The 25,141-nt window shown below is 43.5% G+C and overlaps 1 protein-coding gene across 1 annotated transcript in view; it reads left to right on the top strand.

Moving 5' to 3' along the window:
* The first annotated feature begins 1,702 nt into the window (after positions 1 to 1,702).
* Positions 1,703 to 25,141, top strand: part of frem3 (Fras1 related extracellular matrix 3) — a 28,451-nt gene continuing 5,012 nt past the window's right edge. The window contains exons 1-18 of the mRNA XM_076032944.1: positions 1,703 to 6,883; positions 7,411 to 7,500; positions 15,010 to 15,156; positions 16,101 to 16,331; positions 16,436 to 16,561; positions 16,709 to 16,960; positions 19,574 to 19,723; positions 19,804 to 20,013; positions 20,494 to 20,691; positions 20,781 to 20,945; positions 21,694 to 21,876; positions 21,963 to 22,093; positions 22,905 to 23,063; positions 23,157 to 23,460; positions 23,546 to 23,677; positions 23,756 to 24,087; positions 24,673 to 24,865; positions 24,952 to 25,056. Coding sequence (XP_075889059.1) covers positions 1,855 to 6,883; positions 7,411 to 7,500; positions 15,010 to 15,156; positions 16,101 to 16,331; positions 16,436 to 16,561; positions 16,709 to 16,960; positions 19,574 to 19,723; positions 19,804 to 20,013; positions 20,494 to 20,691; positions 20,781 to 20,945; positions 21,694 to 21,876; positions 21,963 to 22,093; positions 22,905 to 23,063; positions 23,157 to 23,460; positions 23,546 to 23,677; positions 23,756 to 24,087; positions 24,673 to 24,865; positions 24,952 to 25,056 — 8,137 coding nt within the window. The 5' untranslated portion in view covers positions 1,703 to 1,854. The remainder of the gene's footprint in view (positions 6,884 to 7,410; positions 7,501 to 15,009; positions 15,157 to 16,100; positions 16,332 to 16,435; positions 16,562 to 16,708; positions 16,961 to 19,573; positions 19,724 to 19,803; positions 20,014 to 20,493; positions 20,692 to 20,780; positions 20,946 to 21,693; positions 21,877 to 21,962; positions 22,094 to 22,904; positions 23,064 to 23,156; positions 23,461 to 23,545; positions 23,678 to 23,755; positions 24,088 to 24,672; positions 24,866 to 24,951; positions 25,057 to 25,141) is intronic.

Genomic DNA, 25,141 nt, shown 5'->3' with positions numbered 1-25,141 from the left:
ATAGATACACCCCACGCTGTGTGTGTCCCCACCTATTTTTTTTATTTGTGGCCAGTCGAGCGAGTAGGCCAAGATTTATTTAAGGGATGAAGTGAACAGTGCGATACGGAATGCCTTGACGTATATGGCATCTCTACTATTTAGCTTACACAAAGGTTACTGAAAGGTTCATGTTCTTCAAGATCTTATCACACACTTTACCTGGACCGGAAACAGTCACAGAGCCGAGAAAAGTAGCAGCATTGCTTTCAGATTAGACATAAAATATTGCTTTATAGTGTCCTGCCAGACTTTTTTTGTCTGTTCAGCTAACAGATGTTTGATGTTGAATTCACATTCCATTATTGAAATGGCATGACACAACTTTTTGATCAGTCTGACGGTGAGGCAAAACAAGACCAAGTGACAGTTGTCGCTAGATTAAAGACTTGAATGGGCCATTAGGCACATTAGGGATAAATTAATTTGCAAAGACCTGTCATCCACTGCAAGTGAATGAACTGGATAAAACTGTTTGCGCAATGCACATGGATCCCTTCATCAAGCGTCAGGCGCAACTCAAAAGATGATCCATAAAAGGCTACTAAGGTATTTTTATCTTAACATGACCTTGTGCACCACACTGAGTACACATTCTGACATTCATCCATTATGGCCGCTTGACTTTCCTCCCTGTGCACCATTCTGTTCACTTTACAATGTTTTTTATTCTTGGAGCAAATAATATTTTTCTCACACTCACATTTTAACATTTGTGACACATTTATTTTCTTGAAGCAAAATTACACTTTACACTTAAAGTATAAATATAGATGGCCAGATAAAGTAAGGGGTTCCCAGAGAAATGAGTAATATGGCTCATTATCCTCCTCAACTTTAAAGCAGAGCTCTTTAGAAATGTGTAAGCAGCCTTCCTCACATGACCTGCATTGCTTTGTTTTTTCTGCATTTGGGAGGTCAAATCGGTTTTGTACACCTGTTCTGCCAGCTGATGCCAAGTTAGCCTGAAACTAATGGCCCTTCTGGTGCCGATCTGTCCCAAGTATACAACCTCGGCAGCACAACATCATTTGACATGTTTATTTGTTTGATTTAACAGACGCTTCAGGATTTTTTAAAAACGTATTCCATCAATTCCATTTCAAACTGACATAATCAAGGTGTGTTTTGCTGTGGATAATTGTGTGTAATTCCTCAGGTTATGGACACATCAGCGTATATTTCTGCTTCAAAGTGACTTAGCAAGTTATAGTTCGATATGTTGATGACTTTTCATGACGTTTATGAAAAGTACGTTTTAACTAGCATACTTTGTTAGAGATATTAAAAAAAACAACTGTATTCATAAAAAAATATTAAAGCATAAAAAGTTCAGAATCTGTGGTTATTTGTGTAAGAGTGATTTTTTTTTTTTTAAACATGTATTAAAAAAAAAGTCAAGGAATCCTTGTCAATGATTTGTCTGAACTCTACCTCTGGTCGTGCTCAGTTTCATTCTCCTGCTTTTTTCAAGAGACAGAAAGAGCTGGAGGAGGGTGGGTGTTGGTTTAAGGAACACTCTCACACCCTCATCCAATGGCTTATCTTAAATTAGCCATGGGGGTAGGAGGATCCCTCCTTGGGCTGACGGAGGGTGGAGCCTGTGCCTGTCACTGACTAGTGTTTCATTATTACCTGCACAGCCCCTCAGTATTTTCCACACTTGTGTCTCTGTGTGGCCACACAGAGACAGAGGGAGATCACACCAAAGCCCAAGTATCAGCGAGAGTTTTTCTTTTCTCTATGCTTTTTCCCCTCTTCACACAGGAGACTTACTGCTTCCGCTAACAGGTTGCAAGGCAGCTAGCAGCGGACATGGCTGGTTGTCTGCAAACTCAGTCATTTTGTCTTAAGTGGGCACTTTGTAGAAGCCTGCTTCTGACCTTTGCTCTTAGCTGTTGTTCTCTTCCAGTGGCTGCAGAGCCTTTTGATCCGGCTCACCTTTATCAGCACAGATCTGGACCTAATGAAGACGACATCATCATCGCTAATAATGGGATCAGAGTGCCTATTGGCAGGTCTGTATTTCTGGACCCTTTTAATGACCTGGTAACAGAGGTGCAGCCAGGTGACCGCTGCCACATCATAGTTTTGGACAATGACCCACTGGCCCAGAAACCTGGGATGCTGACCCCGAAAAAGTTCCCTTGTTCATTTGGAATGGACGATGTGAAATACACTCATTTTGGATCTCGGAGCCCCAGCAAGGATCGGGTGAAGCTGCAGCTTCGTTATGACTCACAGACAGACACAGTCATCATCCCTTTCATGCTCGAGGTGGAGGTGGTTTTCCAGCAGCTTGAGATTGTCACAAGGATAATGCCCCTTAATGTTGAGAAGCTGAGTGGTGACAGCAACCCCATTGATAAAAAGGCTCTGGAGTTTTCCTTTGAGGACGATGTCACACAGTGTAAGATCACCACGCTGGTTGGAGAAGGAGGTCTTCCCAGGTATGGCATTCTTTTGAATAACCCCTCAGCTGGCCAAATGATTGACTGTGATGAGTTTGTAAAACAGGGCATTCGCTACAAGCACACAGCTAAAACAAACTCACCAAACAGAGACTATATTCCATTGGTGGTGGAGCTGCAGGATAAGGACGGCAACACCATAATGCATGAACATTTCCAAATGATGGTTAGAATCAGAGAGGGAACAGAGAATACTGCTCCAAAACCCAGCTTTGTCGCCATGATGATGATGGAGGTTGATCAGTTTGTGATGACAGCTATTACAAGTGACATGTTGGCTGCAGAAGATGTTGAAACTGATCCAGATGATTTAATTTTCAATATAACCTCACCTCTGAGCCCGCAGCATGGCTATATATTTAGTACAGATGACCAGAACTTGCCAATCACCTCTTTTTATCAGCGAGACATCAAAGACCTTAAAATAGCTTACAAACCACCTTCAGATGACTCGGAGGTGGAGAGGATTTTCCAGCTAGAGCTTGAAATTGTAGACACTGATGGTGCTGTGTCAGATACATTTGCTTTTATGATTCTGGTGAAGCCTATGAATACCTTGGCCCCTGTGGTGACCAAAAATACTGGACAGCTATTGTTTGAAGGGCAATCTCGGGCACTCTCCAGTTCCCAGAATTTAGAGATTAGCGATGAGGATAACTTGGACAATGTGAAAATAACTGTTGTTGATGGCCTAAAGCACGGAGCCCTGACCGTACTTGGCTCTCAGAGGAAATTCTTCACACCTGCAGATCTAGACGCAGACATTGTGTTGTACCAGCATGATGGCAGCGACACCTACAGTGATAACATTATTTTTCGAATGACAGATGGCAGTAATGAGGTAGAGTTTTTGTTCCCTATTACTATTGTTCCCACCGATGATGAGCCACCCATCATCAACGCCAACACAGGCCTGATCCTGTTCAAGAATCATATTATGCAAATCTCTCCCTTCATCCTAAGTGCCACAGATATTGATTCAGAAGATTCAACAATTAAGTTTATTATAGAAGCTCCCTACTCTGCTGTAGGTGAGCTTCTGCTCAGGCAAGTGGAACCTCCCTCTGACCCATCTCTCTGGAAGTTCAGTGAAACAGATGAAATGTTTGAGCAGGTGGTCACTGAATGGTTCCAGCAGGATATTCTTGATGGAAAGCTGTTCTATCGTCACATTGGACCTCATAGCACCACAACTGTGATTGACCGGTTCGTGTTTCGTGTTGAAGATGATAATGACCCTCCAAATCAATCAGGTGAACACATGTTCACCATCAAAATTCACCCTGTTGATGATCTGGCCCCAGAACTTGTTGCAGGCACCTCCCTTCACATGACAGTTCAGGAGTATGAGTTGACACACTTTAGGAAGCAATACTTGTGTTATACTGATCTGGATTCTGATGACAGAGATCTGAGGTACACGATTGTTAAGACACCAACTGACACAGATGAGAACAATCCAGCCCCCTTAGGTCAAATTGTACTGACTGACAGTCCTGACACAGTAATTACAGAGTTCACACAGGCCCAAGTTAATCACCACAAAGTAGCTTACAAGCCTCCGGACCAAGAGCTGGGAATCACTCCCAAAGTGGCTCAGTTTACTTTCCTTGTTGAGGACAGTGCTGGTAACACAGCAGAAGGCCTTTTCACTATTTTTCTACAGCCAGTTGATAACAAACCTCCCATCATCACCAATACAGGATTCACAGTTATGGAAAGAGGCACATTTGTCATCACAAGTAAAGAGCTGCATGCCACGGACACGGATACAGATGATGAAAATATTGTCTTTACAGTAACAAAGATCCCTGAACATGGACTCCTACAGTACCTAGGGATCGACATGACAAACAGCGAAACATTCATTCTTGAAGATATTGCAAATGGTCGCATTGCTTATATCCATGGTGGAGAGGAATTCCTCAATGATGTCATCAACCTGGACGTGAGTGATGGTTTTCATGAAGTTCCTATCGCCATAAAGGTCACTATTGAGCCTGTTGATGATGAGAGACCCACAATTATGCTCCCAGCTGGCCTGCTTGGAGCATCCATTGATGTTCTGGAGAACGGTGCAACAGAGATCACAAGCAATGTCATTCAGGGTCGTGATGAAGATACAGATGACCTTGTGCTCACTTTCATTGTTGAAGAACCTCCCAGGCTTGGTGAAATTCTGCTAAATGGTGCTCCTGCTGAGAGATTCACTCAGGAAGACATCATTAACGGTGCTGTGGTTTATGCTCACACATCTGGTGAAATTGGCCCTGTCAAGGAATATGATTCCTTCAACCTCAGTCTGTCAGATTTGTCAGATCAATGGGTTGTTGGTGGAAACAAGGTCCAAGGTGTAACAGTATATGTCACAATCCTTCCTGTTGACAGCATACCACCTATTGTCACAGTCGGAGAACAGTTTGTCGTTGTGGAAGGAGAGAAGAATGTCATTACTCTTAATCACATCCAAGCTGAGGATATTGACACCTATAATGAAGATATACTTTGCACAATTGTCTTCCAGCCAACACATGGATATGTAGAGAATATCTCTCCAGCAGCAGGCTCTGAGAAATCAAGAGCTGGAACAGCTATTACTGCCTTTAGCATCAAAGATGTTGCCCTACAGCATATCTACTATGTCCAAAGCATTCACAAAGGGGTTGAGCCTGTTGAAGATCGTTTTTCTTTTCGCTGCTCAGATGGTATTAACTTCTCTGAACAGCATTTCTTCCCAATTGTCATTATTCCAGCCAACGATGAAAAGCCAGAGATTTTCATCCGTGAATTCGTGGTCATGGAAGGCATGAGTCTAGTCTTTGACACGCCAATTCTGAATGCGGCTGATGCTGATATCCCTGGGAATGACCTGTATTTTGAAATTATCAAAAACCCAACACATGGAACAATTGTCCAGCAGCTGAACACTGGTACTATTCCTGTGGAAAAATTCAACTTGGAACAGATCAAAGAGGCATCCAACATTGTTTATGAGCATGATGACTCAGAAACTAAGGAGGACAGCTTTGAAATCAGACTATCGGACGGTAAACATCAAGTGGAAAAAACTGTTCTGATTATGGTAATTCCAGTTGATGATGAGACACCAAGGATGGCCATAAATGATGGTCTTGATGTTGAAATTGGAGAGACAAAAGTCATCACTAACAGGATTTTGAAAGCAACAGACCTTGATTCTGAAGACAAAGACCTCACATATATTGTGCGCTATGGCCCGGGCCAAGGCTATATTCAACGCATTAGCAAATTGGGTGCCGTCATAGGTAATGTTACCCTTGGCATGAACTTTACACAAGATGAAATTGACAAACAGCTCATTCAGTATGTGCACACTGGCCAGGAGGGAATTCGTGACCTTCTAAAGTTTGATGTCACAGATGGCATCAATCCACTCATTGACCGATACTTTTACATCGGCATCGGAAGCATTGATATGGTCTTTCCGGATGTTGTCAACAAAGGCGTGACACTAAAAGAAGGAGGGAAAGTGACTCTCACCACTGATCTTCTCAGCACAACTGACATCAACAGCCCAGATGAATATCTCACTTTTAGCATCACAAGAGCTCCAATTAGAGGCCACTTAGAGAGCACTGACCTGCCAGGTGTTCCCATATCCACCTTTACCCAACTGCAGCTTGCTGGAAACAAGATCTACTATATTCACACCTCAGATGATGAGATGAAAATGGACAGCTTCGAGTTTGAAGTGACAGATGGCTACAATCCTGTCTTCCGTACCTTTAGGGTGTCGATTACTGACGTAGATAATAAAAAGCCAGTCCTAACTATAAACAAACTGGCTATTGATGAGGGAGAAACCAAACTCATCACACCTTTTGAGTTGACAGCTGAGGATCAGGACACCCCAGACAATTTACTGAGATTCATAGTCACCCAGGTGCCAGTGCACGGACAGCTACTTTTTAACAAAACTAAACCAATTACAACTTTTTCCAAGCAAGACCTGAATGAGAACCTTATCAGCTATAAGCATGATGGCACAGAGACAAATGAAGACAGTTTCTCCTTTACTGTCACAGATGGCACTCATACGGATTTTTATATCTTTCCTGACACTGTGTATGAGACACGCAAGCCCCAGATGATGACAATTCACATCAACACTCTGGATAACGGTGTGCCCCAGATTGTAGTCAACAAAGCTGCTGCCTCACTTAAGGTCCTTCCGACAGGCCACTTAGGCTTCATGATTACCAGCAAGACTCTCCGATCAGAGGACCGTGACAGTAATCAGAAAGTCCTGAAATACACTGTGGCAGAAGCTCCCCTACATGGCTTCATCATAAACAGTGCTTTGGGCAATGACAGTATCAAGACCTTCACTCAAGGTAGGCTGTGGTCACATTGTTTTGACTTGCTATTAGATAAAGAGATTTGGGAAGGAACTTAATAATCACATGGTTTACTTTTACCGTATTATAGCATCTTGCTTTTTATTTGTGTTTTGAAATTAATAATGCAAGATACACCATTTTTGATTGACCACACACATGGCTCTAAATAAATGCTGATGTTGCACTCATTAGTAATAATGCATTAGGCAACCAGCATCATGACATTGCTACGGTGCATATGGCAAAAAAAGAAATCAGTCAATGATGTTTTCATTACGAATACACTTTTGCATAATATTTGTGAATTAAATTGATGAGTGATTTTTTTTTACACACAAAATCTTTCAATTATTGCTACTATTTATAGAAGTGAGTCTTAAACACATTCCTGAATACTTACGGCCATGTGTTTTCTGTGTCAAGTAATTGAACTCTATGGCATGTAATATATACCCCGTAAAAGTGGTTTTAGCCATAAAGTATGTCTGTGCTCACCATCTTTATATTTGTCGTACCAACAGCTGATATTGATGACATGAAGATCTGCTATGTTTTGCTGGATGGGAGCAATGCTACAAGCGATATCTTTTATTTCACAATTGAAGACAAAGGTAGGAAGTTCTTTATATTTTGTATTCTTGTGCACTAATACCACACTGGAGTCCATTATCTTTGGAATTATTTCCCTGAAGGTTGTCCTCACAGATCATTTGTCATTTAATGGCTTTTTTTTCTTAAATTTGAGACTTCCTGCCCTCTGTCAGGCTCCCAAGTGTTTGCATCACAAAGACTTAAGGCAGTTGGCTATGACTGACACCTAGTATAGAGCCACCATCTCTTTCCCCCCTGATTGCAAAGCGTACCAGGTTTAAAGGGGGTCAGAGGGGTCTTAAGCCAAACACAGACTATGAAAGTGAGTAAGGTAGAGCTACTTCATTCTCCAAACTGCATTGTGAAAGAACAATAGATTTCTGTCCTTGAGGGAATTTTCCACACTTTTGAAACGTATCTTCATGTTTTGCTTTTAATCACTGTGACATGTGAAAGGTCATAAGTACATTTTTACCCAATAAAAAGAAAAATGAAATATTTTGATTCAGGTTGATCCACTAAAAAAAAGTGCAATTTAATGTAAGCATGTGAATTGTGTAATAGATCTGCTGTTCAAAATATTTTAACTGTTGAATATTCTAAAGAAATATTATGAATACTCCAAATTGAATGTTTAATATTTTGAGAAATATTGGGTTTTGTTTCTTCTTTTTTTTTTAAAGAACTATAAAGCATATGATGTAGTCCCCCTTTTCTTCAGAATTACAACACTCTTATACTATTTCTATTCACATTGTACCCATGACTGCAAGTGATGAGAGCTTGTTTATGTATTGGCAAGGACTATTTAAAATATTACTCCTATTTCATCTTTTATTTCACTTTTATTTAATTCTTCAACACGGTTTTACACCTTTTCATACTGCCTGAGGCAAGGCTGCTTAGCTGTGTCTGGCTGACTAAATGGAGGTTTCGCCACAGGAAGGAAAGGCAAAGGCTTCAATTAGCTGCACAGTTTCTTTGGTGTTTGCTCTCCTCCATTGTTTAAGCTTTCAGCCAAGTCAGCTGAGCCAGGTGCAGAGGTGCATTGTCGGGACATAAAACAGAACCGTGTGATCACGGTTCACACGTGACCGCCCAAATCAGTTCTAGCTTTGGCTGGCGATACAACATACACATATTAAACAGTAGAGTGGTGATGATTCGAACTAGTGAGCGGTGGATAAACATTACCTCAACATGCGCATGCACACAAGACACACAGATGCATTCTAAAAAGCATTGAAGGGTCATTTCTCAGGTGAGGTAGTGTTATTCTGGACATGTAGGGACGTGCAAGTGAGGAACGTGCTCATGGTCAGCTACCTCTAACTAGGTGAGCGGTTTGTGTAAAGCTAAACATTGAGTATTTGGGATTTGCAACTAAGAGTATCCATTATATCTTGCTTTACTGTTTCATTTTGTATAGAAAAACACATTCTATCAATAATGAATACAATTGTAAGTTTTTAATCAATCCAAATTGCCACCAGTTGCTGCCGTTTTCAAAAACTGGATTGAACACTCATTTATCCCCACATTATGACTTGTTCTGGTGGCCTATAACTCAGTTACCTTGACATGCTTCTTTTAAGCAATTGGGCAAAGTAAGTTAAGTCTACAACAGTTTAGTTTGACTTTATTTTCGATGCATCAATGTGGGCAGCTGCTTCGACAGCTTAGCAGTCTTTAGAAGATTCCTGTCACCACATGCACCGACCAAAGCTTCTTCTCAAGTCAGGAATAGATGGCAAATTCACACAGTCCGGATCACTGACCTTCCAAGTATATCATTTTTGTGCACCTTTGAATTTAGCATGCTGCTTTTTTGCAACTGCAGTTGTTGGTCTTAATTGGAGGTTGGGCATGCTGAATGTGTGAAGTTGTGACACTATACGTGTGTGGTCAGGCACAGCTGAAGTGTGTCTTTGTTGGAGGTCAGTGGTTTGACATGCAGCTCCACTCTAAGGGTCTCAGTATGAACCTGTCGGTCAGTAGTTGAATTCCCGGCTTGTAGGAGAAAGTTAGCACTGTCTTTATTAAGACGGCCCTACCAAGCAAGGTCTTCAGTCAAGGGTTGGAACAATTCATTTCCATGAGCGAAGTCTACCATATCTTCTCATTTGATTTCAATCTTATAGAATTTAAGTATTCTCACTGGCCAACTTTTAAAATCATTCACAATACTACCCCCTTAAGGTTTGTTTAAGTTGTTTTCAATGCATTTTTTTAAAAGGCAACTTTAGTGATTTATTTTGTAAGAACTTTTAATGAGCTGAATACCAGTACAGCATTTATGCAAACCAGAAAACAACCAGTCTTGCTTTGTGTGGCAGTGACCGTAAACACAAACTGCAGTTCAGCTTGGGTCACTATGTCTGCTGGGAATTGTGTGCTGAGAAAGGAGAAAAAATCTGCAGCAACAGGCCAGGTCAGAAACACCCTCTAGCTATTCAATATTTGGAATACTGGAGCAATAAATGCCTGTTCTTACAAGTTGATACCCATCTTGCTTACATCCCTGTACATCCGCCACGATCTACTGAGCCACAAGGTCAGAAAAGAAATATTCCGGGTGTCAAAGTTTGAAAGAGCTATTTCTGCTTATGCAGACATAATGTCTTAGCACAAGGGTAGTAGATCATCCTAATATGTTGAGGATGTCTTGTTGATTGTCCTCTGGTAACCGCCTTCTTGTGCCAATCGTATGTGCACGGTAGCTTCAAATTTCACAGAAGAACTAATGAGACTATGCTTGAGAAGAAAGACGGAAAAGAGAGACTCTGCAATTGAATAGGTTAAATCAATCTGTGCTGGGGTTTTTCCCCCCAAGGGAAACAATAAAGTCTTCCACACCAGGTTATAGGGATCATAGACCCCGGTGGCTCGACCGATATGCGATCACTCATAGCAGTGAGAGGAATGCACTTCCTTGGAGCCTCCAGACTCCAGACAGAACAGGGCCTGGAAGTGAAGTGGTATCCCAAGCAGACAGGTGTTTGTGTGAGTGTGTGTGTGTGTAAGAGAGAGACAGGGAAGGATCCAGGGGGATCCCCTTTCAGAGTGTACCCCTCTCGCAGCGCCACAGAAATCCAACCCAATCCCAGATAGCCAGATAACCTACAGACTTCCACTGTGTTCTGGTGGGACGCTTCCCTTGAGGTTTCCATGGAAATTGAACCTAGAAAGCAAGAAAATATGTGTGTGTGTGTGTTGAGTTTTATCTCACGTGAATTTTCCACATGAAAAGTGGGTGTCCTCTGCCAGTACAGGATGACTGCTCACAGACCGACACAGCCAGCCGACACCCAGATTTCCTAACTGTGTTTTGGGATCTGACTTGTCACCCATGTCAACAGTCGGCAGGAGATTTACTGGCTAATGGTGCCACAGTCAGTCATGGCCCCCTGGGAGCCACCGGTCAAAGCCCTCTGCTGTTTATGATTCCCCTACCCTGCCCTACCCCTTTCCAAGTTGTTTTAACACTATTACCATTGTATTTCTTTTGGGGTTTTCATATTTCTACCTCTCAACCATTCCCCCAACTTTTTCTCATATTGTTTGGTTTCGTCAATCAGTCAGGGATATAAATCCTGGCGTCGCCCAGTTTAATTTGTTCAGGCCTTTTTTCCTCCCTTCACAGCTGATTTATGGTGGCTGGAGGGTTGCTTGGGTCCTGAGTTATGATGTATGGCCACAGAGGTTATTCTTATCTGCTCTCATATGGCAATGCTATTGCTGTCCCCGACCAAGCTGTCAGCCCTTTTTCCTATTTCTCTTTTACCAGCCCTCGTTTGATCGGCCCAAGAATATTTGGTGCAAAGTGAAGTATTTAAACTTTTATCAGATATCTGTAAAAGTTAGCTTTAACATTGAGGCATTTGCAAAGTGGCATCACTCAAGATTGTCTGTGGCGTAAGCATTAGCTGGGGCTTTTTTCTTTTTTTTTTAATGTGTAAAGCTTTCTCACGTATAATTTTCTGCAAGTGGTCCATTAGTGTGACATCAGAGCTGCTGCTTACAGTTTTTAGGTGTACATAAAAACTTTCCTATTGGCTGATCTGAGAGTAAAGTTGAATTGTCTAAGGTTCTGAAGAACAATTCCAAGTGACTTCAGCTGAAACTTTTACATACATCACGTAGCGGATGAGAATCAGAATCAACTTTATTCACCAAGTATGTGACACATACTAAATTCCTTGTATTCCTTGATTTCTTTTTATTTATTTTTTTATATTTGTTCAAAATGCTGACATTAAGGTTAAAAAAAAGGCTGCACCCAATTTTGTCAAATTGGCTTTTGGATGTGTTCACTTGAATGAACTGAATTAGGTATTCAGGCAATAGGAAGTATCACATTAGGAGCCAGTGCATCGTGTCGACTTACACACCGCGCTGCCACCCGGAAAGGATGATAACGGTTATTAATATTTAATCGTGCTGCATTCCATACATGAATACCAAGAATGCAAGGAGGAAGTAGCTGTTATCGCAGTTGGAGTGGTTTATTTTTACATCCAAGTTGCTTAAGATTTCAAATGAACAGCAAAAATGAAATGAGACATTATTTTGTTTGAAACAACTCCTTAGATACCCATCCACACAGAGCTCCATCTAATGCTGCTGTTTAAGTGCAAAGCATAGCTGACTATATCCAGAGTATGATAAATGAGGAAACGGTAATGCTTGTCATTTGATGAGGATATTCTTAGCAGGTTGCTCTTCCTTGCATCACGCTGGCTAACGTTAAAGCCTCATACTGACCTTACACTCCAATCATATCTCAAGCATGGCCCACTATCCCCACTGCATCTATGTATGGTGTTGGCAGCACTAATGTGTAAATATGAGCTGATGAAGAATGTGCTTTCAGGGGAAGCTGATGTGCAGAAAGTCAAGCCTAGAATGTCCGCTTGTAGTTAAAGCAGGCCATTGGATACTTGACATAACTTTTATGTCATTTTCATTTTATGGATTTCCTTTATTTGAATGTGGTGGCTCCTTTTGGAGAATTGCACAAAATACTTAAATGTGCCACACATATTTTATAGGTTAAAAAGTAATTGGAAATCTGGGAAGAATTTATCATAAAACTGTGGCTATTAATCATATTGGAATACAATTTTGAAGTCATTCTTTCATTCTTCTCCATTTTAAAAAATGTTAAAAAAAAAAAAAAATACATTTTAAAATAAATTTCCTGTGCTGTTTTTATTTATTTATTTATTTTTAAGTCCTGGAGGTCTACAATCTTATTAACTAATAATATACCAATTACCTTATATACCAATACTGCCGTTTGCAGTAAGAATTCAGTGGGGATAAAAATGGGAATCCCCTTGATAACGCTGGTTTCGACAATATGGAGGCAGGCGAGCAAGCATGCCATGGTTGTAGATTTGGCCCACCCAGACTGTGGCCTGCTGTCCTCCTCAGTTGTCCCTTCCCTCTATGAACAAAGCCCATGCAGAGAGGAAGGGCGACATGGAGGTTTGGGGGGAGGGGTGTACAGCTGTCACTCTGCCGCACGTTGACCCCTCTGGTAGAGTGGCGGGAAGGGGGATTTCATGGCACAATCAAAGTAAGCAAGTGATTTTTGATCAATAGTCTCGACATCGTTCCTCAGATCGACACACAGTGAACCTATTCAATTTTGTCTTTGTGTGCCTTTTTAAATTATAACAGCTGATATACTTTGAATAACCAGCTTTATCAGAATAACTGGGAACAACAACCCTAAGAGCAGCAATTCTAGACAAAAATGACTACCTTCACCCCTTTTACAGCAAAGAAACTGCACCTGTTGGCCACACAGTAGAAGGGGCATGACATGGACGATGGCAGATGTTTCTTCACTGGTGTCCTTGGTCCTGTCGTCTGAAACAACAGGACTAAGGTTCACTCACATAAAATGAAGTAAATAAAAATGACTCAATTTGTAGACTCACTTATAAGCTCCAAAAAAAGAAGAAATTAATCATTGCTGAAGTAGTTTGAAGTCTGATATACGGTAGTGTGTAAAAAAAACTTAAAGCTGCCTCTGTCCTCATTGTCAAATTAGTGGGAATTTCTCTTCGCCTTCCCAGAAAAAGAAAAAATATGTTTGGTTTCTGTTTCCACAATTAACATACAGCGTACTGTGAAAAAGGCTAATCAGTTTATATGTTGTCCTTGTTTTTTTTTTTCTGAATATAATCCAAGAATTGAACTATTTTTAAATGCATATATTCTTTGGAACTTTTTGGAATTCTAAACAGAGAAATCTTTGTTCCAGTCTCCTTTCACCAGTATCATACTTCACTACACCATTTACCAATGGGCTGATCCCTCTGAGCTTTAATTTTCTACAAGGAAACCTGAGGTGCCTCCAAGAAAACCCACTTGTCCCTATCAGTTCCATCTGAACGTGCCTCTGCGTCTTTGCCATTGTTAGTTTGATTTAACCTGGTTTGGCTTCACAGTTGTGACATGTGGGTTTTGAGGAAGTGGCCCCCTTCCCATGCTGAATGCCCACACTCAACCCCCTAATGTTTTCATTCTCCCAAGTCACAGAGCATAAAGACGGCAGCCTCTCAGTGAGGCGAAGCTGAGCTCAATGCTGGTTTATTGTGTGGATTGGCAGAAGCATTTCCTATTTGTATTCTCAAGGCTTTTCTTGCCTCCTTCACAGTCACAGCGTTCGGCCTATTTTTGTGTTTTTTTGGTTGTTTTTTTTTTACATGCAGTCCATCCACTAAAAAATAGCTCTTCTGGTAAAGAACAGACTGCTCTACTGCAAACTGCCAAATGTTTCTTCAGACCCAGTGAGGTTCCCTCGCTCCTCTAAGCGTCTTTAGCAGAGTCAGGTCACCAGGGCGGCTGTCAGTGTGAGCAGCCGTGTGAGACTAAAGAGGGTGCCCTACCTAAATTCCCCGATCCAACCAACCCTCTGAGTCTGACCCATCTCACATCAAAAGTCACAGGTCATCGGGCTCATCTCTCTGAAGGATAAGACTCTGAGGCCATTGGGTCCACTGTTGTTCAAAAAACCAAAACATGCAGCATACCCCATCCTCTTGAATATCTCCAAAGCAGCCTGTATAAAGCCAATGACCAGAACTGATGTGACAGTTTGTGGGATTACATGAGTCATGAGATGGTATGGATTAGGAATAAGGGATTGGTTTTAGGTTTGTGGATCAGTGGAAGGTAACTCCCAGTTTATGGTGGTTTTTATTGTTGCTTGGTTTGTGATGTTTGTAATGTACAAGAGAGGTCACCCAGATGGTAGTCTATCCGAATCATTTTGTTTGCAGCCCAAATCAAACAATTCATGCTGTAGCAACATGATGAGAAATTGCCAATGGAACTCAAAAGAGGCGGGAGAGAGTGGGTCACCTGTCATCCCAGATCAGTGAGGGTTGAGAATGAGAAATGAGAGTGCATCATGAAGAGGTTGGCAAGAATCACCAGCGAAAGAGGAAAGTGTTTCTCAGGCCTGAAGCAATTATCATGTCTGTAGCAGTAACAGATTTTTTTTTATCTTCTAGGTGGGAACAAACTGAAGCCTCAGCCGTTCAGACTCAACTGGGCCTGGATCTCGCTAGAAAAGGAATTCTACCTTGTGGATGAGGATGCCAAATTCCTGGAGGTGACACTGAAACGCAGAGGCTATCTGGGCGAAACGTCCTTTGTCAGTAAGTGTTGACAGCCATTTGGTTGTTGTTTAACATATTTGATGCTCAGTTAAGATAATGGGTTGTGCTTTATTTGGTTAATGTTGTTGTTTTAGACATCTTTCACAACAGAAACAGAAACTTTTAGTCACCTAGTCAAGACATTAGAAATTCATATCCATTCTCTCGTAAGCTGATTTGAAGGATGATTGCACTGCATGCTGTGCCCTTATTAAACTGACAATTTAGCAGTGACTAACTGCCCCCTCTGTCTTTTTTCTCTGATTGTATCATGTTATTTATGTGCCATTCTGAAGGGCAGCTCCGCTATAAAATATCAGCTCAGAATGCTGTGAGCAAAATTAAATCATGTGAGCAGAGTTAATAATTAACGTCAGAATCGTAATCAACTTTATTGCCTAAGTTTACAAACGCAAACAAGGAACGATGATTAGACTAGTAGTACTCACGCAAACTAAGCATTTCAAGAATAAGATTTACAGAAGTAAAAAACTGGAACAAATTACAGGTAGGACAATACTGCATGTAGTGCAGGTAGTGCAACAACAGCCCATTGTTACAATGTAATCACTGTGCAAACATGTGCATTGCTAGTTATATAAATCCCTATAGACTTTTATTTTGGTTGCTAAAGCTGCTATAACCTATTTATCAGCCACAGGTTAAGACTGTTATTTGCTTGACCCCATGACTGATCTCATGCCTCCTGGCTGCTGGCCTCGAAGGCACCTTCTCCTTATCAGTTTAGCAGCAACAAAACTCCTGCATTGTCTCTGAACTCTTCTGCATTGTACTCACATCTGTGTTGTATGCTCATTAAAAAAAGAATAATAAAAAAAAAAACTAGAACAATGTATATGCATGTTATGTAGGCACCAATGAGATACCTTAGGAGCAGTCAAGAAGAACAACTGAACTTTTTTGTTTGTATCTGTCTTTCTTAGGCATTGGTACAGTAGACGGAACAGCTGTGCATGACAAAGACTTCCGTGGGAAGGCCCAGAAACAGGTCCAGTTCAATCCCGGCCAGACTACAGCAACCTGGAAGGTGAAGATATTCACAGACCAGGAGTTCGAGACCTCAGAGACTTTCCAGATTCAGCTCTCAGACCCAGTCATGGCTGTGCTGGAGTTTCCAGACACCACTACAGTGGAGATTGTGGATCCAGGAGATGGTAAAAAAAATTGGTGGTGGTTTCTCACATACATATTTTTTCTGTTTCTTTTGTTATAAAGTAATATTCTGTTACTCATCCTTTGTATTTCTCTTCCAAAACAGAATCGACTGTCTTCATCCCTCAAGCGGAGTTCAAGATTGAGGAAGACGTTGGAGAGCTGCTGATTCCAGTACGGCGTTCAGGAGACGCCAGTCAGGAGCTCATGGTTGTTTGCTACACTCAACAAGGTGAGCGGAACCTGTGACTCAGTGCTGCCCATCAAAGTTTAAAAGAAACCCAAGAGAACGTGTAAATGGTTTTTAACTTGTAAATGGAATGCAAAGCAATCCATGCTCAAAATAAATGCCTGGTTTTCTGTGTTTCGCCGTCCACAGCCACTGCCACAGGCACCATACCCAGCACTGTGCTGTCCTACTCCGATTACATCACTAGACCGGAGGACCACACCAGCATTCTGCGCTTTGACAAGGACGAGCGAGAGAAGTTCTGCCGCATCATTATCATCGATGATTCGCTGTACGAGGAGGAGGAGAGCTTCAATGTCAGTCTCAAAATGGCCATGGGTGGCCAGGTGGGGGCCAAATTCCCCTCTGCTAAAGTCACCATCTTGGCAGACAGCGATGATGGTGAGTGGACAAAGCTTAGAGTCGTTGCTGTGTCAGTGCACATCATGTGCAAAGGCTTAGATCTTTTAGTAGAAGCCCCTCTCAACTTCCGTTGGAGGTGTTGTGTCTTTTCAGCAATGCTACTCTACAGATCTTGGTTGTAACCATAAGGACAAAAGGAAGTTTGTCATTCGACATACATTAGGCCGAAAGACCAAACACCAACTCAAGAATGTGCCATAGCATTACTGTCTGTAAGCTTTGTTATCATATACAGTACTTCTTAAATCTACATTTGTCTGTGGGATTTAACTTGGAGTTGTAGGCTGTTTGTAAAAAAAAAAAAAAGAGAGATAATGAAACACTGGCACCATAAAGTGTGACCAGTGTGACCCTATTTACCCCATTGACCACCATTCACTACGAAAAGTGCCCCAGGCGTCACTAGAACAGTCTCCAAAAAAGCCTAAGACACTCTTTAAACTATGAACAGATCTCCAACATCGTCTGTTATCTAGCAGGGCCCAGTGATGTTGCAGGTAGGTGTTGAAAAGCCGAATGGAGGCGTCCCTGGGTCCCGTCTGACAGATAAAAAGACCTCAAACCTCAGACGACCTCGGCCCTCGTTGGCATTCAGAGGAAGGAGCTCAGGGGGAAACTGAGGGCATCCCTTTGTCTGCTCAGTCTAAAAAGGCAGGTGGGGGAGGCAGAGTGTGGCAGGGAGCTATTGTGCTAGGAATTCAAATGGCCGGCATGTTGTTTTCACTTCTTCCCTGGTTTGACGGGCCTCGGGGCGCAGTTGCCCTTTTTTTCTGTGAAAGTATGCAAACGTGCAACACCTCAGCTGGGTGGGGCGTAAATCACAGCTGTCACTGGTTTGATGCGTGGAAAGAAGACGACGATGGTTAACAAATTTGTCACTCTTAAAAGTCCCAGAGGCCCTCCTTCTCTTTTTGTTTTGTTTTGTTTTTTTGTCCTTCCTTCACATTCCTCTCCGACATGTCCAGCCTTTCTGCGGGCCCAATTTCCTGGACTTACTTGGACCGACCCCAGTGACAGACACCTCTCCCCTCCACTACCACTACCATCCCCATCCCCAGCCAGCCAGTGTGGAAAAGGAGTACAAGTGAACTTTATGTATAAATGATCAGCGTGCATTCCCAGACATGTGAACAGACAAGAGAAGACCTTCTCAGTGTAAAGCTCCATTGTTGTGGTGCACTTCTTGGTGGGTCCTGAATGACACCCCACCATAAATCTGAATCTATGTGTGTGTGTGTGTTTGTGTGTGTGTGTGTGTGTGTGTGTGTGTGTGTGTGTGTGTGTGTGTGTGTGTGTATGCGCGCGCTCGTGGGTGTGTGTAAAAACCATCTGCTCGCCTGAGTAAACTCATACTTGGACTCTCTCCAGCAGCCAGCCTCTATTGTTACTGTATTTATCTGCCTCTCCCTCCCGGCTCCTCCCCTGATCTTTAGGGGTTGCCATGTTGGCTGGCAACCTCCCACCACCACCGTCGTACTCCTCCTCCACCTTGGTATTAAATAGCTGAAAGCTTAAAAGCATTGAGAGCGTGCCAAAAGATTCCTCTTATGTGTCAGTAGTCTGTCACAGCGTCAGTCAGACTGGAGAGTAACAGAGAGGAACCAAAGTGCCCCATTAAACATGAAACATTCCGGCAGAACATTTACATAAGCTAAAAAGTATGTTTTATCTATTTCATTTACTGAATGTCACAGGTAAACATTTTATTGCAACATTTATCATCGTCAAGTCTTCTCAGATGACCCAGATAAGTGTCACGTGACCTTATCATCATCGGGACTATTATTCCCAAGATAAATGTCCTCTCCTGGAACAATCTATTTGCATACTAGTCACTTTGATTTATCTGCCTCTGTTCCACGTCTCTGTTCATGGCTATAGCTTGTAGTGCCAAAAGGCTCCAGGCCTGATCTTGCTCCTCAATCTGCTGATCTCTCAGTGCACAGGGTCTGGACGCAGCGCCATGAGAACACACTTGATTGGGAAGTGAGGAGAGATGAATGGACAGGAGACTGAATTCCTGCCCTCTGCCTTTTTGCAAAGCGGAGGGTTGCCACTTCGTCTCTGCCAGTACCGTTTATCAGCTGCTCCATCATCAGAAAAAAAACAAAAGGAACAACCCTTCAATCAAAGCGCACAAAAGCGTGACCTATTTTCAGGTGTTCCCCCAACTCCAACCCACCCTAATCCAAGACTGCTGGCACGGAGTTCTGACCAAGATGTTTGAACTCAAATAGGTGCAGGGGGAAGGTTGAGTGAGGACAAGATGAGAGGGATGACAGCGTTCTTCCTGCGTTCAGACCTAAATGCTCAGTTATTCAAGCCAATTTGTCACCAAAGCCTGATCACAAAGCTGTAAATTGTGTCGTCTGCATATTGCACCAACATCCAAATACCCTGCTGGAGACAAATCTTTCTCTGTTCTAACAAAGAGGCCGTTGTTTCTGCGGACTACAAGTCGGACTACATCTTGATGAGGTTAACGTGGTGATAGCTGCATTCGATGCTACGTTTTGGAAGCTCTGCAGATTCTTTATCAAGATCGAGCCTCAGTTTGTAATTACACACTCATTACACTTTCCTTTCCCACAGAGCCTGCTCTGTATTTTGGTGAACCCGAGTATTTAGTGGACGAGAGTTCAGGCTACGTGGAGGTCAAGGTGTGGAGAACCGGGACAGATCTGTCCAAGACGGCCACAGTCACGGTGCGATCCAGGAAGAACGAGCCTGTGTCCGCAGAAGGTAAACTGACGGTCTGACGTGTTTAGTCAAGACTTTTTATGCCACGGCAACGACTCACCATTTCCACGTCCGTCCCACAGCCGGACTCGACTACGTCGGCATCAGTCGCAACCTCGACTTTGCGCCCGGAGTGACAATGCAGACATTTAGGGTGACCATCCTGGATGACCTGGGTCAGCCGGAGCTTGAGGGACCTGAGACCTTTGACCTTGTGCTGCAGATGCCCATGAACGCTGTGCTGGGGGAACCAAGCAAGACCACCATCACCATCAACGACACAGTCACTGACGGTGAGTGTCGGTTCTAGTAAAAACTGGATGACCCAGAAAATTTGAGATTTGTGAGGAAGATTAAAGGTCCAGTCTGAACAATTTTTAATCCCGGGATTTAAGGAAGCCCGCCTGACAGCGTGTTTTGTATTTAGGGCAGTAGATTGCAAGATGGTGCAAGATGGTTGCTAACTAGGAGCAAGAACCTTGCTCTACGTAGCTTCATATGTACATGTAAAAAAAATAATGTATTCATGGGCAGTTTGTTAAGCTTTTACCAATATAAAAATCGTAAATCAAGCCAAATTTTGCACAAAGCACCTGTAAATTTGAGATTAAGATGAATTGTGATTTAATGTTTTTTTGTGTGCATTTTTTAAACACACCTGCGTCTCACTATCTGCCTTATGTAAACCAACAAAAAAACATCATAATTCACAGTAATTACAAGTAGTAATGAATAGTTGACTGGATTCTTTCACACGTCTGCTGTCTCCGCAGTACCAAAGGTCCAGTTCAAGGAAGGTAGCTACAAGGTGGACGAGTCCGACGGGGAGGTCACGGCCATAATTTACCGCAGCGGTGACATCAGCATCAGGTCCACGGTGCGCTGTTACACCCGCCAAGGCACCGCCCAGGTCATGATGGACTACGCTGAAAGGCCCAACACCGACGCATCTGTCGTCACCTTCCTGCCAGGTGAGCCCTGCCCTCCGCAGATCTCTCCTCCTGCCTCTTGACAGTCCTGCGGCATTAACCCCGAGGGCACCGTCTGTGCTGCCGTGCAGGCGAGACGGAGAAGCCCTGCGTGGTCAGCCTGATGGACGACTCCGTCCACGAGGAGGACGAGGAGTTCCGCCTCGTTCTAGGCACTCCCAAAAGCAAGCCCAGCTACGGGGCATCGATCGGGGAGCAGAAGGAGGCACTGATCATGGTCACGGACGAGAAAGACAGTATGTAATCAGTATCATCCATCCACCCATCTATATTCAATACCCGCTTCTTCCTGAACTCAGGGTTGTGGGAGTCTGCTGGAGCCGATTCCAGCTGTCATAGGGCGAAGGCAGGGCGACATCCTGGACAAGTCGCCAGTTCACCGCAGGGCAACATAGAGACAAACAAAGACAAACAACAAGTCGCACTCCCACCTACTGACAATTTAGAGTTTCCAGTTCACCTCACATGCATGTTCTGGACTGTGGAAGGAAGCCTGGAGAGAAACCACTGACAGAGGGCCGCCCTAATATCAACAACTGAAAATCTAAAAAGTGACCTGCATAAATGTTCATCTCTTGATTCAAAATGCCATTGGTGATAATGTTGTGTGGAGTGTCGTACTGTATGTATTGATACTTAGGATACCAGACGTATCCCTTTTATGATTGAAGTATGAATATCTTGCCCTTCCTTATTGTGTAATTCAGATTTGATACAACCGGTTCTTGGTCAAAAGCAAAAAGAAAGTATCCGCCTTTGGTTTTTGCTGGTATCGGATCTGAATGTAAGTCAGCAGTATTGCACCACTTGTTGAAATCTGTGGCTATGAATGAGGTTTAAATGCTCCGGCTCAGCTTAATAATTAATTGCTGAGCCATCATATTAATAAATTAAGTATTTAACCGCAGCTTACCAAAGAAAACAGAATCATCGCTCTACCAATCTTTCATTAAAATAATTTTAAAAAAAAATCTTCTACTCTAGAGCCCATCATCCGTTTCTCTGAGATCAAGTACAGCGTCCGCGAGCCTCAGATCAAAGGCGACGTGGCTGTGGTGAAAATCCCAATTCTGCGCCTGGGCGACACTTCCAAGGGGTCCGTGGTGAGGGTGCACACCAAGGACGGCTCTGCGACCTCGGGAGACGACTACAACCCGCTGTCACAAGGTATCGTAGCGTGACTTGGTGACCCAACGGGTCCCCTGCAGTACACGTCTGCATGCGTGGCTAATTGATTTGCCACCGTGTGTCAGATGTTGAGTTCAAGGCGGGTGACGAGCAACACTCTGTGGAGATCGAGGTCCTGTATGACGGCGAGAGGGAAATGAGAGAGGCCTTCACCGTCCACATGAAGCCCGACGACAACATGGTGGCAGAAATACAGGTGACTCGCAGTCGATGCCCCGTATGCGTGCGTGCACGCACAGTGCCGCGAAGTCCCACACACGTGAGCGTGCGCTGTGTCAGGTCGGTCTGAGTTTAAATAGCCAGGCAGCAGCTGGCATTGCTGTCAGCGCGCCTGAAGTACACGGACTTATAAAAAGCTTCTCCCTCCGGAATGAGATGCTGAGGGGAATGTCCCAGCACAGCCAGTGGACACGCCTATAAACAGAAGTGGGACACACCGGCCTAACACTTGACGACACTTATAATAGTCCATAATAGGCTGTTTGCTACCGGATTGTATAGTGGGTGGACCAAAATGTGAGTTCATGAGAAGCACTGGTCAGCAACGATAAAGCTTCACTGATCCCGTAAAAGTGTTGAAGTTCTCACATTGGAGGCTAAAGAAGTCAATGGCATAGATTTACATTTATCAGGGTTGAAAATGTTGAAAAAGTTGTAAAATAACCAAAGGGATACAAACTATAAGTAAGATGTGTACATAATGAAGAATGTGATACACAAACTGCTCGGATTGTATCATTGTACTAGTGCAAAAACATGGCAAAGTGCATGCATTCTGTATTCATATGCAAGCATATACACTTGTGATGAAGTACATCAGAAAAGAAAAAATCTACTTTGCAACTGCAGTAAGTCAAAATGTACCAGCCAAAAAGTGATGTCTGAGTGAGGATGTATTGACCCAGTGAATGGACCTTTTTCATTAGTATTATCAATACATCAAATTTAGGAAGCTGAAATAATGTTTAAAGAAAATTGTTTTCTGTTTTTGGTCCCTCTGTGGCCAGATGAACAAGGCCATTGTATACATTGAGGAGATGGACAGCGTGGCGGACGTCACCTTCCCGGCGGTGCCACAAGTGGTGTCTTTGCTCATGTACGATGACACGACTAAAACCAAAGATAAGCCCCACCCATCCAACGGATACCCGGTCGTGTGTGTGACGGTGAGTGTGCATCTTTTTTTTGAACCACTCAGATATACACGTATACACACACTTTGGATACTTTGTCATCACTCGCACCAACTTGTCCTGCAGGCCTGCAACCCCAAGTACCACGACTTTGACAAAACGGGCTCCATCTGCTCCGTGGAGAACATCAACGACACGCTCACGCAGTACCGCTGGCTCATCAGCGCTCCCACCGGCTCTGATGGGGTGACCAGCCCCATGAGGGAAGTGGACACCAACACCTTCTTCACCAACACCAAGTCCATCACTCTGGACTCCATCTACTTCCAGGCGGGATCCAGGGTCCAGTGTGCCGCCCGGGCTTTTAATGCCAACGGCGATAGCGGCCTGGAGCTGTCCAGCCCCATCGTCGTCATCAGCGAGGAGGAGGGTGAGACTGGCGGAGAAGTCGCACGTTCACACTTTTCAGACCTTTTTTTTTTGTGTTTATTCAACCTGATTCTAATTTTTGGCAGGCATGTGTCAGCCTCGTGTCCCAGGGACGGTTGGCGCGGAACCGTTCTCCGCTAAGATCCGCTACACAGGTCCCGACGACCCGGACTTCCCCAACCTCATCAAGCTCACTGTGAACATGCCGCACATGGACGGTACAGACTAAGCACTGATGATCATTACCAAAGGTCCACAACCAGGTAGTTGATAAGTTGACGTTTCACCCCCACCAGGCATGCTGCCGGTGATCTCCACCAGACCCCTGTCAAACTTCGAGCTCACCCTGAGCCCGGACGGCACCCGCGTGGGCAACCACCGCTGCTCCAACCTGCTGGACTTCAACGAGATCCAAACGGGCCATGGCTTCATCACCGACGCCACAAAGAACCCTGAGATCATCGGCGAGACGTCGCCCTACCAGTACAGCGGCGGCATGCGCTCGGCCAACTCCCTGCGCTTCTACAGGAACCTCAACCTGGAAGCGTGTCTCTGGGAGTTCACCAGCTACTATGACATGTCTGAACTGCTTAACAACTGCGGAGGCTCCATAGGCACAGATGGACAGGTGCGACCAACGGAAAGAGGGGAAAATCGAACATTGGCAGATTTTTTTGTTTCACAGACAATGCAGAAACAAAGGGGCAAAATTGATATTAAAATTCTCAACAGAGAGGATACAGGCTGAAACTAAAGCTGACATACTCCTACACACTTTAATTCACAAAGAAAATACAGATACATACAGAATACAGGTTTTTCTTTCTACATTATTGTAATTACATGCCCCGGTTTTTGTCTTTCACAAACTTCAAATTCACTTCAATTCTGTGTAATGTAATGTAAAATGTATATGTTAATGACAAATGACAGACAATCACAGAAATGCAATGTTATATTCTTCTTTAACAACGTTTTTGTTCTATTGCTAGTGAGCTAACTGAGCTCTTTACCTACGTGAGCTAGCTAACTAGCTAGCAAGCACAGACAGCTTTTACTCACATTCAGAAACTGTTTCTCAAGATAAATTATATGCAAACCTCAGAAAAGTGTAAAAAAAAAAAAAAAAAAGATTTCTGTTTTTTTATATTTTTGTGGATGCAATCACACAATTCCCTCTGACAAATATTTGCAATGTGTGTCTCCCTCTTAGGTCTTGAACCTGGTCCAGTCCTACGTCACCGTGCGCGTTCCTCTCTTTGTGTCTTATGTCTTCCACTCCCCGGTGGCTGTGGGAGGCTGGCAACACTTCGACCTGCAGTCGGAGCTCAAACTCACCTTTGTGTATGACACGGCCATTCTCTGGCAGGACGGCATTGGCAGCCCACCGGAGGCTGAGCTGCAGGGTGCGTTCTTGGATCCCTTGTGCCTCCTCGTAATGATGTATTCTACAGATCCGTAGTTATTAAACTTTTGCTCTATGCTCCCTCAGGGGCCATGTACCCGACCAGCATGCGCATCAACGAGGAGGGACGTCTGGTGGTCAACTTCAAAACAGAGGCTCGTTTCCGCGGACAGTTTGTTATGTCTCATCCAGGTACACTGCTAACGCTAATCGTGCGTTCCAACGCACACTCCCACCCACACACATGCATTTACTCCCGGAAGCAGCTCAATGTGGT

Source organism: Nelusetta ayraudi, unplaced genomic scaffold (assembly GCF_046127955.1).
Source record: "Nelusetta ayraudi isolate G7.1 ecotype Tasmania unplaced genomic scaffold, CSIRO-AGI_Nayr_v1 ptg000004l, whole genome shotgun sequence".
Classification (NCBI taxonomy): domain Eukaryota; kingdom Metazoa; phylum Chordata; class Actinopteri; order Tetraodontiformes; family Monacanthidae; genus Nelusetta; species Nelusetta ayraudi.
The sequence above is the reverse complement of the archived record's forward strand: the minus strand, read 5'-3'. Positions and strand labels throughout refer to the sequence as shown.